The sequence below is a fragment of the Mustela nivalis genome (assembly GCF_964662115.1).
Source record: "Mustela nivalis genome assembly, chromosome: 5".
NCBI classification, from domain to species: domain Eukaryota; kingdom Metazoa; phylum Chordata; class Mammalia; order Carnivora; family Mustelidae; genus Mustela; species Mustela nivalis.
The window spans coordinates 1,700,975-1,716,452 of record NC_139024.1 but is presented as its reverse complement, the minus strand read 5'-3'; the positions used below and the strand labels follow the sequence as shown (position 1 = coordinate 1,716,452).

Sequence of the window (15,478 nt, the reverse complement as noted above, 5' to 3'; positions counted from 1 at the left end):
GACGGTTTCCTTCTCTGAGCCACAGTTTAATGGGAAAATTAATGGACTGTGGGGACCACGCCCTTAGGTAACTTAATTTTGAAATTGTAGAGCTCTAAGATGTGTGTGTTTTACTGTCCTTCAACAGTGATTCTAACCTGGTTATCTCGTATTTAACCCTGTGTGTGTGTCTGCGTGTGTCCGCATGTGCCCCGTGTGCCGCACACGGCCGGTGCGCGGAGCGGAAGTTCAAGGCGCTGTGTTGTCAGTTGCAGGACGAGGAGCGGAGGCGCCAGCAGCAGCTGGAGGAGATGCGCAAGCGGGAAGCCGAGGACCGCGCCAGGCAGGAGGACGAGCGGCGCCGCCAGGAGGAGGAGAGAACAAAGCGAGATGCTGAAGAAAAGGTTATGGTCCTCTAGGGGCGGCTTAGACCTTTACCAGATTAGCCTGAACCCATCGATGGGCTGGGGAGAGGGGCTAGACCTTACCTGTGTCCTCAGACGCACAGGACAGAACAGGGCCTGGACCCCCACCTGTATTCTCGGACCCAGCACTTGAGCCCGACCTGGCCCACTCACCTCTCTTCCGAACTGTGCCCAGACTCTCTTACTCTGTGAGTCTTGTCTCTCTCCTGCTTCTGAACTCATTGGCCTGGTTATAGCGAGTGGGCCTCCTCGCAGCCCGCCCGCTCACTCTGGTCTCTTCCTTTCCTGGACGTGGTCCGGCTGGTTACAGGGAGGGGGTGGGGGTGCGTGTGCGCGAGTCGGGAAGGGGCAGCGCGAGCTGTGGCAGGCGACGGGAACATAGTAACAGTCTGTTCACGCCCCGCACTTGACATCATTCACTGACGTCACTCACTGCGGGCTGACGGGAGAGAGAGCAGATGGCTTATGGAAAACACGATTCCAGGAGAATTCAGCCAGGATACGATCTGATAAATATCCTGAGTTACGACTTGGTTTCCGTACGTGGATTTTTTTTATGAAAGTACTCTTTTTAAGTTGAATTTTAACATGACAACTGATTTGACCAATTCTGAGAGAGGGAGCCCGCGGCCTGCTGCTGCGTGTGCCGGCTGGGCCCTGCCGCGGGGCTTGCTCGTCCTGGACACGGGCCAGGAGAAGCCTGCCCCGCCGCTGCCTCCCTTCTGTGGAGGGCGGCTGGGAGCGCCCGGCTGCCGATGGAGAGGAGCTCGGTTTCCGTTCGTCGCTCCTTTGGTAGTCCAGTGAGCTGCACTCGCAGAGCGCCCTCCTCCCCGCCCCGAACCAGAACTTTCAGGAAGCTTTTTGTAGCGGTAGAATCTGTGCGGATCTGTGACGAGCGAAAGCAAGATTGACAGAAGCGATGAGACTCACGTAAACGCACGTAGAGTCAATAATGGTAGCACACGTACCTGTGTGGGAACTCGCGACTTCTACGTCGTCTAGACCTTCACCATTCCTTAAAGTCTGTCGTCATATTCTCGTCAAAGGCCGGGTCCCAGTAGCTGTGCAGTTTTCTGAAGGAGTCTGAGCTTTCAGGGTTAGGTCTCCCTTGGCGCTTTACCTGGTGTCACGATAAGTAGAATCGAAATCAGTTTTCCAGAACGTGAGCCCCTCGACTTCTCCGTTGCGGTGCATGTGGTCTTGCTGTCCCTGGGCTCTGGGTGACCTCCGCCCGCCCAGGCACCCACACAGACCCGCCGCCGTGCGTGGGAGCAGGGACATCCCTGCCGCGGGAGCAGCACGCCTTCTCGCATCTTCTCTGGGGACGCTTGTGGGCTGCTCAGTCTTCGCAGCCTGTGTGTTCACAACACACGATCGTGTCAAGTACACTTGTGTCTTAGGAACTGCTTCTAGAATTGAGTGCTCACTGTAAAAACAAGCTGAATAACCTATTTTTTATACAGAATGTCCACGGTTGATGGGCTTGCTTTGTTGCAGAAAACGTGCCATTCTCTTGCAGTAGAATAATTGTGGGGTCATGCACTTGTACCTGCTCTCCATGTAACTGAAGGGGATTTGGGTTTCCTCCTAAAATGTTCTCCGTGTCACACTACAATTCCTGACCCCTTGATGTAGAGGTCATCCAGGCCATTCTGGAGTGGAGTCCCCCTCACACACTTAACTTTGTGAAGGAAATGAGGTACCAGATGTCTCTCCTTCAGGATGTCTCCACATAGTGAGAAGATCGCGTGAGAAGTTGGGTGTAGGGCCCTGCCCGGGGCTGGCACGCGTCCTCACGGTTTCCCCTCCTCAGAAGGGGAAGCGCTGGGCACTGCCGTCCGGGGCGTGTGTGCTCCTGGGGACGCAGGGCAGGAGCACGAGCAGCGCGGCCAGCACGTGTGTCCCCGAGCCCGCTGGGGCCCGCGTGAGCGCTCTTCTGGTGAGCGCGCGGCGAGGTGGCCCCGTTCTGCAGCCCTGCGTGCTCCCAGCTGAGGGCGGCCTTCTGTCTGGGATCCCCTTCTCACGTTCACTCCCTCCGTGTGTTCGACAGCTTTTGTCAATCTTTAACAGAACCGTGCTCTTGCCTTTTTTAATGTGAAAATAATTTCAACTCTGTCAACTGAAGTGTGTGCAGATGTACGTCAGAAGAAAATGTATAGTACGTGTCCAAATATATTTGAATTCCGTGTTGCTGTCGCTGTTAACGCCTGGCTCTCTCATTTTCTGTCTGTCAGGGAGGCTGCTACGATCCAAGCTATAAATTAAGAACTGTGGAAAGCATATTTGTTAAGACTGTTGCCTTGAGAAAATGAGTCATTTTTTTTTTACAGTTGATGCTTTGGGTTAACTTCCCTCTGAATAACTGGAAAGAAACCAGGTGACTTAATGGTCCTTCTGGTCAAGGAGGGGCCGCCCCCGACCTCCCGGGGTGCGGCGGAAAAGCTGGTGTGCGGGCCTCTGTGCTCACAAGTGCTGGCTCTAGAAAGCCAGCGAGAGGCTATTTGGGGGTTTTGTTTTGTCTTTAAACCGAGCAGTCACAGGTAAGTTAATCTCCGGCAAGACCAGAAGGACAGAGGCCGAGAGGCAGAGAATTCTGGTTCTGGAGGACTAGGGACGGGGACAGTGGCGCTTAAGCAAGCAGAAGCTGGAGCCCGGGAGTACGTAGAGTCCCCGCGCTCCGTGCATGGGGGCTGTTCCAGGTCAGATGGCCCCATGACAGGATGAAAGTATCCAGGGGATCAGCCCGGTCGTGTCGTAGACTGTTACGTTGAAAGGTCCCCTGGATTCACAATCAGTGTGGCGGTGGGGTACGGAGGGTAAATGCGCCCTTTCGTGTGCCCTGATGTCCCCTCCTGACTCTGACTCTTGTACTTTTTGTCTGTTCGGCCTGCAGAGGCGACAGGAAGAAGGGTACTACAGCCGTCTGGAAGCCGAGAGGCGCAGACAGCACGCCGAGGCCGAGCGCAGGTTGCTGGAGCCCGAGGAGCCGGGTCTGTGCAGACCTCCGCTTCCGCGGGGCTATGAGCTCCCGTCGCCGTCCCCTCCGGCCGCCGCCCCTCCTCCCCCGCCTCAGCGGACCGCCTCCTCCCTCCAGGCCCCGGCCCTTTCCCCAGACTCCCTGTACACCGCCAGGCTCGTTTCGTACCACGAGGAGGAGGAGGAGGAGGAGCCCTGCAGTCTGGCAGGTCAGGATAAGCACGCTGGCACGAGGAAGTCCCACGGGCACCTTCTGCTTCCCGCCACCCCCGAGCCACAGCAGCCCCCTTGCCCGCCGCGCCCAGCCTCCGATGGCATCTTTCTCTCCAACTCATTCCAGCCACCCTCGGCCCGTGCCAACAGTACTGCTCACAGAGCAGGCCAGCCCTTGCCCCCTCCAAAAAAACCAGGCTTCTACCAGCCCAGCCACTCGAAAGGTAGAGGTAAAACGTGGGACTGCAAATCAAGCCCTCTTTATCCTCTTGATTAAAATCGGGACTCTGCCCCCCGCTGCTCTGTGGGCCCCTCAATCAGCCCTCGCTCTGGAATGTGATTTCACCTGATCACTGGCCTCAGCGTGGTGATCTTCCCCTGCCCTCCCGATGTCCTGTCTGTGCTAAGAGTCCTTCTAGCACCTACCCCAGCTCCCCAGCTCCCCACCTGTAGGGAGCTGCCCCTCGGACCTGCCGGCAGCCGCTGGCCCTCCGTTACTCCCCGATCACTTGAAATACTGTTGGTCTTGGCCTCCGTTCACTGCCTCTTCAGATAACTTCTAGTTGGTCGAACACATGCTTTTGTAACACATGTTGGTGTCTAAAGATAAAGAGTGAGCTGTTCTTGCAGCACTGTCATGGTCAAGGGCTAGTTTCCGTTCTTTAACATGAGTAGAACTTTCTGTTCTGGCTTATGTGCCCCGTGGCAGGGTTTTACCACACAACCCCTACTTTCTGTGGTAGTTGCGATGGAGTTGTTGGTGCCACGCTGAGCTGATGGTCCTGCTTTAATGAGATATAGATCCCAGCCATCGTGAAATTACTCCTTTTCCCTCTCACTGGCTTTGTTCCCTCCTGTTACGTGACATTTCCTGCACGTCATGGTCCTCGTACCCAGACCTCGACAGGCACACAGTTGCCTTGAGGTAATACAGTCTCTGAGGACCAGCGTGACTGATCCTGCCCACAGGCACGTCCACCCTAACCAATGTCCAAGACGGCACTGGAAGGGATGTTTAAAATATCCAAATACCAGGTTCCTCTTACTAGCTTAAAATTAGAATGCTGGCAGTAAATATGGTCAGATTTAGTGGTCTTCGCAGACACAAGGGTCTTTTAAAATGCTCCTGGTGTCATGCCCAGAACTCAGGATTCTGAAGGCTGAATAATCAAAAACATGGGTGACCTTGGCTCTTCCAGAACAAACGAGTTCTGCCCGGATCTCTTCCCGTGAGCGTCAGAGCTTTGACCTGCCCCGAAGTCTCAGTATACCCTATTGAGACGGAGTCACTCAGCGGCCAGAATCAAATCTTATAAAATTTCTGCCGTTGATATCTAGAAAGCCGTTTGGGGTAGTAGTCATTTTTGAAGCAGGATGCCCTCCGTCCCCTTGCGTCACGTCACAGGCTGAAACCCGCGTTGTGTGTCGTGGCATAGACAAGGCTGCTGATGTGATGTTTGGCTAGGTTTTCATTGCTGACCACCTGGCTTTCCCTCAGACCACTAACCCTTACTTTATTTCGCACTGAAAAGACCACATCGGAGCAGGTTACATCCTGTGTCTGGTGGCTCGTGCCTCCCTGAAGACTGCCTTCGTACAGTACGAAGCCGCGTGCACCCCGTCAGCGCGATTCTGACCCCCTCACTGCCACCCCCCTCGCAAGGCTGCGCCGCTGGGTTCAGCTCATTTCTCTGTCGTGAGCGCTCCGCATGCTCCTGGGGTGGACTGGCTTCTTCCACTGGCTGCCTGAGGAGCAGGATCGGGGTGCGAGTTGGAACAAAGAGTGTCTCGTTCTAGCGTAGCAACATGTTTTTAGAAAATGTTCTTTGACTAGAGCTCTTTTGAAGATTACTTGGAATGTGCAGAATTAATTCATCCACAGTCCACTGAAAGGATGTGATATTCTGATTAATTTTGAAAATTTTGAAGAAAATTACCAGTGGAAGAAGCAAGTATCATTCTTAAAACAAAGCTCAAAAGATGCAACACATTTTCTAAAACAAGGAAAATGTAGAATTAAAATTAAAGAATTGCGCTCTGCTGATAACGGCCGTGGAGGTCCAGTGTGGGTGACCCCACGTGGCCATGCGGGGCAGTGTCATCTTTTGAGTCTTGCGGGGGAGGGGGGGAGACTTTCGCATGCGGCCATCGCAGAGGTCGTCGCAAAGGAGCGGGAAAGATGCAGTGCCCCGAGGAGGCGCGGCCAGCCAGCGGGGGGCCGCCCGGCACGTCCCTGTGCCCAGAAAACTGGCAGGGGGTCATTTTCATGCTGCTGAGAAGGAAAACTTCCATGCTGAGGCACTGCGTGAATTCTGCGGCCTGTCTGGTCCCACGCCCAGCACCATCTGCATTCGCTGGGTGTCTTGGGCACACATTGCTACAGCTTGGTGGGATTGTACGTAAAACGTGCTGCTAGCATGGAATTTTTTTTTCTTGCTGATGTTAAAATTAACAGAATACATCAGCACTGGTACGCACTGTGATTTAAATAGTATATCATTAGTGGTGGTAGTCTATTTGGATACATTTTAAATTTTGTATCTGCATCATCTCTTTTGATCTTGAACACGCCTTTGGAGTGGATAGAGCACGCGGAGGTGTTCCTTGCTGGCTACTGCCTGTCACCCCAGGGGCTGGGCTGGGCGCGGGGCCGGGCGCGGGCCGGTGTCCCACAGGCTTGCGTGCTCCTCCTCCGCACAGCTTGCTGTCCGGCGTCGGGTGACTTCGTGTCTGCAGCATTTTAATCAAACACGGGGTTTCCTGTGCCTCAGAAACTTTGTATTTTGTCTTGGTAACTGTAGCCATGTATGTAGCAAAAAGCTTCCGTGGCCATCCTGAAAAGAGAGGCTCGAGGCGCGGCCCCTGCCTTCAGTCACTTTGTGAGGAAACCCTTCATGTCAGGAGTGTCTCGCCGTCTCCCCCTTTGAGTTAGCCCTCTGTGGGTTTTCCCTGTGAATTCTTGCTAATTATGCCAGTTCTGCATCTTAACTGATGTGCCCCGTCTGGCTGCTGCTGCCTAAGGCCTGGGCCATGCCCGCCCATCCCCATGGCATGGCTGGCTCGGAGCGCCATGCTCAGGCCATGCCTCAGGCCACCGAGCGCCGCGAGCTTCAGATCCCCTGGCCTTCTGTCGGCTTCTGCGTTCTCCTCCGTGGCACTGCATCTTGATCGTGAGTAAAGTTTTAAAAATTGCGCAGGCACTTTAACTTTGATTTTTTTCTTTTATGGAAAAGGACCCAACTCTTACATGGGATCGGCTGGGACAGCTGTTGGGGCCCATGATGCTTACCGGGATCCGAGAGAGAGACCGTCTAAAAGGTATTTACGGCTGGGCTGGTCTGCAGGAGGCCAGAGCGAACAGACAGAGACCTCATCATGCTCTCAGATGTTTCTCATTGCTCGCGAGCCGGGGAGCCCACAGGCTCTTTGGTTCTGCGTTGCCGTAGAGCTGTGTTTCAGACGGGCTGCGGGTGTGAGGCTTCCGGGTGCGAACTTGCGTGGGAGCTGGGTGTGCTGCCGTGTGCTTCCACCGGCGAGGGCGGGGAGTCTGGGGCAGTGTCCAGACAGCTGCGAGCCTGCCCAAGTCCAGCCCTGAGGACACACGCAGTGAGTGGGCCTCGTGTTTGCACCGAGTGCCTCACCTAGCCTGTAGTCCAGACCATTCTTAGAACACTGACATTGAGTCCCCGAGGAATGTGTAGGGTCTTAGAGCAACTTGTTAAGGTAGGTCTGCTGAGAGACGTTTCTCAGGTGCATGTGGGCTCCTTCCAAGTCCGTGTTTTTAAGCTGTACCTCTTTAGTTAAACTCACTTGGGAAGAATCCCCGACCTGCTCAAATTGAAGGGACCTGCATTTCGAGAGTTGGGCATGGCTGGAGAAAGTCAGCAGCTTAGTCAGGAGAACGTGTCTAACGACAGCCCCAGTGATTGTGTTTATGGGAAGGGTTATGGCAAAGTTAACAAGGAGTGAGTCTCCCTCCTGGAACAGTACTTAATTGTCCCTTACGTAGAGTGACCGACTGAGTGGGAGTAGCAGCTGACCCACGTTGATCAGTGATGTCTGCATTTCCTCCACTGCAGCCACGAAGCGGACTTGCCTGGAAGCTCGGGAGCCCCTGAAAACTTGACATTCAAAGAGCGCCAGCGTCTTTTTTCACAAGGTCAAGATGTGTCCAACAAAGTAAAAGCCTCTCGTAAATTGACAGAATTGGAAAACGAACTGAACACAAAATGAGCCGAGGATGAGGTGCCCAGGCCACCCCAGGGTCCTGGGGGCACGGCTCCAGAGGACGGGCTCGGCGAGGAGGCCGCACCGGCGTGCCCGAGTCACCGAAGCACCATTTTGGAGTCGGCTGGGCCCCAGAGACGGTCCTGCTCCGAGAAGTTCTTTTCTTTCACCAAGAGATGATCATTTATACGATGTAAACACTGTCTCATTTCTTAATTACCTGACTCACAGGAAGATAAGTTTTTTGTTTTTTGATTTTTTTTAAAGTCTGAGTGGGAGCGGGGAGAGTGCAGGGCAGGAGAGCACAGTGGGGACATGTCTTCCCCCCCGCAGCCCTGCGTGTTGCAGACAGGCCATGTGCGTGCTGTGTCATTCATGATGCTGCGGCCGCAGGGCGGGGACCAGTTAGAACTGCCCAGACCTTGTTTGCACTATGGGGGAGCAGCTGCAGACCGTGTGCGCAGAGGGTGACCTGTCCCCTTCCAGGAGAGAGCCTCTGGGGGACGGCCCCCCTCACCCACCCCCCGTGGGTGGTCCCCAGGCAGCTCAGACCCACATAACCCAAAAGGGAGGTGGTGCCTGTCAGGCCCCTGCCCCGGCCTCCTTCCCTGTGGGGACAGCCCTCCTGGGATATTCTACATACATGATTTTTTTAAAAATGCTCCAAGAAGACAATTTTGAGGATTTAAGCTTAGGATATTCTATTTTTATAAATGCCAGAGTATTGTTAGACTAATACATCATTGGTGATCTTGAAGATGGCAGTTAAGTTAGTTCATAGAGGATTTCGACTCTTCCGGGGACCCTGAAACGAGCACGTGTAGCTGGGCCGTATGGGTGCGGAGAGAAACGGAAGCATCGGAGAGGGATGGGTGGTTAGGGACGCCTGAGCATGGGGCTGCAGAGGAGGGCCGAGTGGCAGCCGCGGGCTGTGCGGATGGAAGGCCCGTTGACATGTGGTGTCTGGGACTGAAAATGTCGGACAGACTCATGCGGCAGTTCAAGCCTTTTTTTTTTTTTTTAAACATCAAATAGAAAGTTATTTAATTTTCCTGTGAGTCACTGGTGATCACTGTTGTCCCCCCAGCTGTGACCGTGTGGCTGAGCTGGGGAGACGGAGCTCACTTGGTTTCAGCCCGTGTGCTCGGACAGTGCTGAATTACCTTGTGGTAATGTGCAAACCTCTTCCGTGGCGAGCCCTGCTGTAGGATCTCGATGACTCTTCTCTACCAGATTGTTCTCTTACAGATACGTATGTTAGGGAAATGCACACTTTGAAATAGAAGAGGGAGGCTTTCTAGCCGTAGAAATCACTTTAATGAGAGCTGCACGATAAATCACTGAAATGTGAGTGTAAATATTCTTATGTCGATCAGGGTTCTTATCTGGAAGTGGGCTCTCACCGTTCCCTTGTCTAAGGGAGTCACGCGGTGGCGCTGTGTTGATGAAGGATGTGGGTGTCTGCTCTGGAGGCTTCAGGAAAAGCAGGCCCTGCCTGGGGCGCTCGCGAACACTGGCCACCTTACGGGGACAAAATCCACGCTTTCTTTGATGAAAAGACGCAGATGAGTGACTTTTCTGTTAATACACACACCTAAGTACCTGCAAGTACAAGTAGATCCTGGCATACGGGGTGTGTGTGCGTGTGTCGTCAGGCCTGTGGGCAGGTGGGCCAGGCCGCCCTCGAGTGATGGGTCAGATGTGAACACGTGCTTTTCAGGACTGTGCGTCACTGTGGCCGTCACAGCTGCTGTACCTCCCCATTTCTACTGTGCTTCATCTGCAATCTATTTTTAATAAACTTTGTATGTATTTAAGTGTTTGCTGTGGCTGCAGTCTGGCAGGCAGAATTGCATCTGTGATCAGCAGCCTCGCCCCCTGTCCCCTTCTGCCTGTGTGGTCATTCTCAAAAGGTCCCCTGAGGGTCTGTGTCAGACGCTCTTTCCGGTTTGTCCTGACTGTGCAGACAGCTTGACAGAGGCCCCGGGCGACTCTGGCCCTGCTCTCCTGAGCTCAGCTCCCCATCCCCGTTGGCACCACCCGCTGGCACATCCCCAGTCCCTGTGGTCACACAGATTCACACGGCCCCTTCACGGTCTCGGATTCCTAAGTTACCCCAAGCTTGGGAAGCTATGTGGACCAGGTGTTCTGGCGATGCGATAGCAGGAAAGACCCGCCCGAGGTGGCTCATGGGGGGCAGGGGGTCACGAACCGCACAGGGGCCGCGAGAAGGGAGCTGGGAGCCCCAGCCGTCCTGGAGGGGCCCTGGCCCTGCCTCTCCCGGGGGCTGCCTCCTGTGCTTCCTGTACTTTACCCACCTTCCTTCGAGGCCCCAGAGCAGGCGTGCTGGGGAAGACGCTGCCGCGGAATTTTGGGAAGAGCTTTCCTGGAGGGGTGGCGGGTGGGGACGGCTTAGGGCTGCCGAGGCTCAGGGAGGCTTTGGGGTCGGCCCTGCTGCCTACACACCGAATGGGGACGCTCACTGGTTGTGGATCTGAGTGCCCAGAACGGTGCTCCAAGGTTCCGGAGAACAACCTAGACCTGGAGTCCGGCTCTTGGGACCAGGGTTCTGTCGCTCCTCACGAAGGTGAAGACCTACGGGGGCTCTCCGTCGTGGGCGTCGCGGAAACCAGGCACTGCAGAGTGCCAGGCACCCTGGGGACCGGATTCGGGGTGGGCAGGGGCAGAGAGCCCGGCTTAGCTCCGCCTCCTGTGCAGGATCCCCCACCAGGCCTGGCAGGAGGTCAAACCCCCACAGAAATCTGGAGGCGGCGCCCATGGGGCAGTGCAGTCAGATGGTCAGGGAAGCAGCTCAGTACGGCCTCGGTGCCAGGGTCACCCAGAGAGGAGACGCCGAGGGACGGGCTTCAGTGCACTGCTCCCGCCGCTTCCTTCAAAGTTGTGGCACAGTCATTCGTTGGTTCCACAGATACGAGTCAGGAGTGCCTGCGGCGTCAGTGACGGGGCCGCTGGTTCCAAGTGTCCCGCCGCAGACGCAGGGAGGCGGTCCATGGGGACACACACCCGATTCCTCCCTCGTTCGTGCACGGCAGGTGCGCAGGGTGCTCCACGCGGCCCAGGGGGACCCCCCTAACTCCGGGCGCGGGCCCTTCCCGGAAGCTTACCTCTGCAGCAGGAGGGCTGTCGCCAGTGGAGGAGACCCCCGTGCAGAGAGGCCGCTGCCCACAGACACCAGGAGCCCAGGGCCAGGACAGCAGAAGCCAAGGGCTCCGGAGACCAGGGCCTTCCACCGAAGACCCCTTCGCAGCCCTCACGCGGCTGCCTGCAGGGGCTGTTCCCCCGGGGCCGGGGTTGGGGCGCCATGGACTGCCAGGCAGCACCAGACTCAGAAGCCGAGCAGCCACCACCTCACCCCTGGGAGTGGGGTCCCGCACCCTCCCGGTCAAGGCGAAGGTCCGGCGCCCCATAGCACGGGGCCTTGTTCTCCTGCAGCTGCGGCGGATGAGAAGAGGCAAACAGAAAGAGGTTCCAGCAGATTCTACTTACCACGTGTCCGGCAACCAGCCCGGCGGTGTGCAGTCCGCGCAAACTGTGCGCAGGAGCCAGCGCGCCTTCGCTTTCGCAGGAAGCCTTTTCAAACCCAGCCCTGGCCGGCGTCGGCCTGGACCCGGCAACCCATTGTGTGCAGGTGCAGGCCAGCGGCTGCGACACCAGCTTCTGTCTGGATCCGTGCCTTGGGCAGAGGCAGTGGTGGGAGGGACACAGGGGCCAGCGGGCGGCAGCGCCCTGCCACTCCGGCCAGTGTGGCGGCCCCGCCCCCGGCCCAGGTCCCGGTCCAGTCCGGGAGCAGCAGCCGGCATCGGAGTGCACGGCGCGCACATGGCACACACGGTGCGGGTCGTGCGCGCGTCCCACGGGGCCCGGAGCCCCGTCAGCAGGTGGGCCCCCGCCTAGCCGGCCGCCGCGGTGCACAAGGAGGCCTCGAGCCCACGCAGCGGACCCCAACCCCGCGGCCTGTCTGTGGGCTGGGTTGCAGGGGGCCTCTTCCGAGCAGCGGCTGGGACGAGGATGTGGCTTCTCCGCACGACGCCCTGCCTGTTCCTCCGGATGCGCGGGGTGTGGCCGCGGACCCTGAACTGAGTACCCGTGCGCCGCACGCTGTCTGGTCGCGGCGCCCACGCAGGACCCCTCGCCGGCGGGGCCGTTCCCCCGGGAAAGGAAGCCGTGGTCGCCTGGCGGACGTGAGGACAGCAGTGGAGCCCTCGTCCCCCGAAGACGCTTGTTTGTATGGCATTTGGAACAGCCGCACTTTAGGAAATGATCTTCAAATGGAGCCACTCCCCTCCCCAACAGGGCCCTCTGACCCCTCCCCCGCCTTCCGCCGCCAACCCCTGACCCCGTGGCGTGGAAACCATGGTGGGGGAGGGGCGCAAACGCCCTCCCACGCGGATTCCGGTGGATTCTGTTACAGTGTTTCAGCTGAGAGCTGGGCCCGGCGATGCCCGCGCAGGACGTGGCATCTCAGAGGCGCTGGGGGCGCATCTCGGAGCAGCGGGCTGGGCAGCTGCAGCGCCAGGTGCAGGTGAGCACAGCCGCCGCAGCACCCCGTGCGGCACTGGCCTCTGGACCGTCCCCTTCCACTCTGAACCTTGGGGCTGTGGCCGGCAGGGGAGCGTTGGGGTGATGGTCCTCAAAGACCTCGTGCAGCCCAGGCCCCGTCATCTTCCCTTTCTGTAGTGTGTGAGGTCCTAGTCTTACCTTAATCTTCTCTTCCTGTAAGGACACCAAATTGGATTGAAAACCTCTTCAATGGCCTCATTTTAACTTAATCACCCCTTAAAAGGCCCTGTCTCCAAATACAGCCACATTCTGAGGTCCTGGACTTGGGACTTCAACAAGAGAAAGGCAGGGGGTGGGGGTGGGATACAGCTCCTAATGGGCAACCTGGTTCACTGGAGGTTACGGAGAGCCTGGGGTCAGGACAGACCTCAGACTGGCTTCCAAAAGTATCCCTGCCCCAGTTTAACTGGACCAGACAGTGGAGAAATGTGTGCCCCAGGCCATTATTGAAAACAGTAAGGCAGTCAGTAATTAGTGGGGTTGTTGTGGTACCAAGGGAGGCAGAGTAACAGAGAGATTGGGGAGAGGCGGCTAAGAAGAGCCCTGCTTAAACTACTGTCTCCCAGTACCTGTGTGCACGCCGGTGGCTGTGTCCTTCCTGCTGGGAGGGTGCGGCAGGGCAGACTTCCCGGAAGAGGCGAACTAAGTCACTCAACAGAGCACACAAATAGCAACAGCAACAAAAAAAACTGGATAGGAGAAAGGCATCACTATCTAAAGTTTCTTCATTTCCTAAAATGTCCTGTTTTCAACAAAAAATTATAAGACATGGAAGAAACAGGAAAGTGAGACTCATCCACAGCAGGGAAACCAAGAATAGGAACTCCCCATGAGAATGCCTGATGTTGGAATTAATAAGAAGACAAAACAGTCATTATAAATATGTTCAAAGAGCTAAAGGAAACTGCATTATAGAAGAGAAGGAAAATATGATAATTTCTCATCAGATAGAAAATATCAATAAAGACATAGAAATTATTTTTTAAATTATAATCCTAGAGTTGAAAATCACTGAAATAAAGATGTTCTCTAGAGGACTTAAGAGTAGATTTGAATAGACAAAAAAGGAATCTGCAAACTATTAGATTAGTAGACATTATGCAATCCTAAAAACAGAGAAAAATAGAAGATAAATGAATAGAACCTCTGGAAAAGGTGTGAAACCTGTGAGCACATCAGCATATACATCAGGGGAGCACCAAGAGAGTAGACCAAGAAATAATTGCTCAAACTCCCAAAATTTATTGAAATTTGGTACACATGAAAGAAACTTAATGAACTCCCAATTAGGAAAAATACAAAGAAAGCCCCATCCACCTGCATCTTAGAAATAAAGAGAAAAGCAGAGTGAGAAGAACGACTTGTCATGTCAGTGCACCATGACTGTCAGGAGACTCTCATCAGCATCAGTGGAGGTCAAGGCAGTGCGTGACGTGTTCAAAGTGCTGAAAGATGAAAATTCTGTCAACCAAAAATCTTTTATCCAGCAAGACAGTCTTATAAAAATGAAGGCAAAATAAAGGCATTCCCCAATAGACAAAATTGGAGAAAATTTGTCGCTAGCAGATCTGCCTTATAGGAGATGCTAAGGGAAGTTCCTCGGGCTGAAAGCAGGCACCCCCGCACAGAAACACAAATCCACAAAGAATGCCAGTAGAGATGGTCATGTAATTATGAAATACAGAGGAAAGGTGTATTTTTCTTTGTTTTCTTCACTGACTTAAAAAGCAATTGTGTAAAACAATATATGTATAACTGTGTCATTGAAAATATAACATATAGAAATTTATTATCTTTGACAAAAGTAGTACAAAGTAGGTGGATGGAGGCAAAGTTTTGAGTTAAGGCAATGATGCCAGATGGTAGTTTGAATGCACAGGACCAAGTGAAGAGGAGTCAAAATGGTGAAGAAGGCCAGCAGAGCAAACCCTATAAATATATTCATGCTGTCCCTTCTTGTCTCAGCTTCTTTAATGAACTTGAAATTTAAAGCAGCGATGATCACACTGGATTGTTGCATCTGTAACGTACATGGATGGACATGATGTGTAATGGCACTAACACAACAGGTGGAACAGAAGAATAGAGCTATGACACAAGTGTTTCCGTATCTCACTGGAATCTGACTGTGAAGGTGAAGTCGTCTACTCCAGGTCCAAAGTAAGGGCGAGCCCTCGTGCAACCACTGAGAAAATTATTCCAAAAGTAGTGGGAAAGGGCATCAAAGAAATTAAGATTTCACCCCAGAAAATATCCACTGAATGCAAAAAAAAAAAAAAAAAGGCAGTAAATGAGGAACAAACAGGACATGGGGCACATAGAGAACAAGAGTGAAATGTTGGGCATAAAGCCATGTCAGGGACATTCAATGTGAATGGACAAACCAGCAGTCAAAAGGCAAGTGCTGTCAGACGGGCTAAGAAGCCGCATCTAACTACATGCTGTCTGTCTACAGGGGGCCTGGTTAGATTCAGAGATACAAATAGGTTGTAAGCGGGGCACCTGGGTGGCTCAGGGTCCTGGGATCCAGTCCCACATGGGGCTCTCTGCTCAGCGGGGAGCCTGCTTCCCTCTCTCTCTCTCTCTCTGCCTGCCTCTCTGCCTGCTTGTGATCTCTCTCTGTCAGATAAATAAATAAAATCTTAAAAAATAAAAATAATAATAAAAAACAAATAGGTTGTAAGCGAAACGGTGGAGAAAGACCCACCATGCCACCATCAGCTACAAGCAGACTGTGCTAATATCAGACAAAATAGACTTTCAGATGAAAACAATGTTACAACAAATACAGAGGGATATTTGCTTGTGACAGAAGTATCACTCCATCAGGAAGATAGGAAAATTATGTGTGCATCTAATGACATGGCCCCCAAATTGGCAGAATCCAAGAGAGAAAAAGGCAACTCAAAAATAATAGCAGCAGACATCCCCTCTCCCTCTCAGTAACAGACAGACAGACTGAACAGAGGACCAGCAAGGAGACAGACAATGTAAACTGTGCTACTGAGCCAGCCCGACCAGGACATGCACAGAACACCCCGTCTACGCAGCAGGAGGATACCCTCTTGTACTCATGC

At 54.2% G+C, this 15,478-nt stretch overlaps 2 protein-coding genes across 32 annotated transcripts in view; both read left to right on the top strand.

Moving 5' to 3' along the window:
- The window catches only part of AFDN (afadin, adherens junction formation factor), a 127,279-nt gene extending 117,642 nt beyond the window's left edge, over positions 1-9,637 (top strand). For 11 of the 26 annotated variants that reach the window (XM_082730458.1, XM_082730449.1, XM_082730465.1 and 8 more), the window contains 4 exons: positions 249-383; positions 3,298-3,823; positions 6,827-6,911; positions 7,673-9,637. In XM_082730458.1, coding sequence (XP_082586584.1) covers positions 249-383; positions 3,298-3,823; positions 6,827-6,911; positions 7,673-7,826 — 900 coding nt within the window. In that variant the 3' untranslated portion in view covers positions 7,827-9,637. Of the gene's footprint in view, positions 1-248; positions 2,609-3,297; positions 3,824-6,826; positions 6,912-7,672 lie in introns of those variants that run through there. The other 15 variants (XM_082730452.1, XM_082730461.1, XM_082730460.1 and 12 more) reach the window with 7 other exon arrangements.
- A 2,173-nt stretch (positions 9,638-11,810) lies between these two features.
- Positions 11,811-15,478, top strand: part of KIF25 (kinesin family member 25) — a 43,289-nt gene continuing 39,621 nt past the window's right edge. For 5 of the 6 annotated variants that reach the window (XM_082730483.1, XM_082730480.1, XM_082730481.1 and 2 more), the window contains exon 1: positions 11,811-12,363. In XM_082730483.1, coding sequence (XP_082586609.1) covers positions 12,280-12,363 — 84 coding nt within the window. In that variant the 5' untranslated portion in view covers positions 11,811-12,279. The remainder of the gene's footprint in view (positions 12,364-15,478) is intronic. The other variant, XM_082730479.1, reaches the window with a different exon arrangement.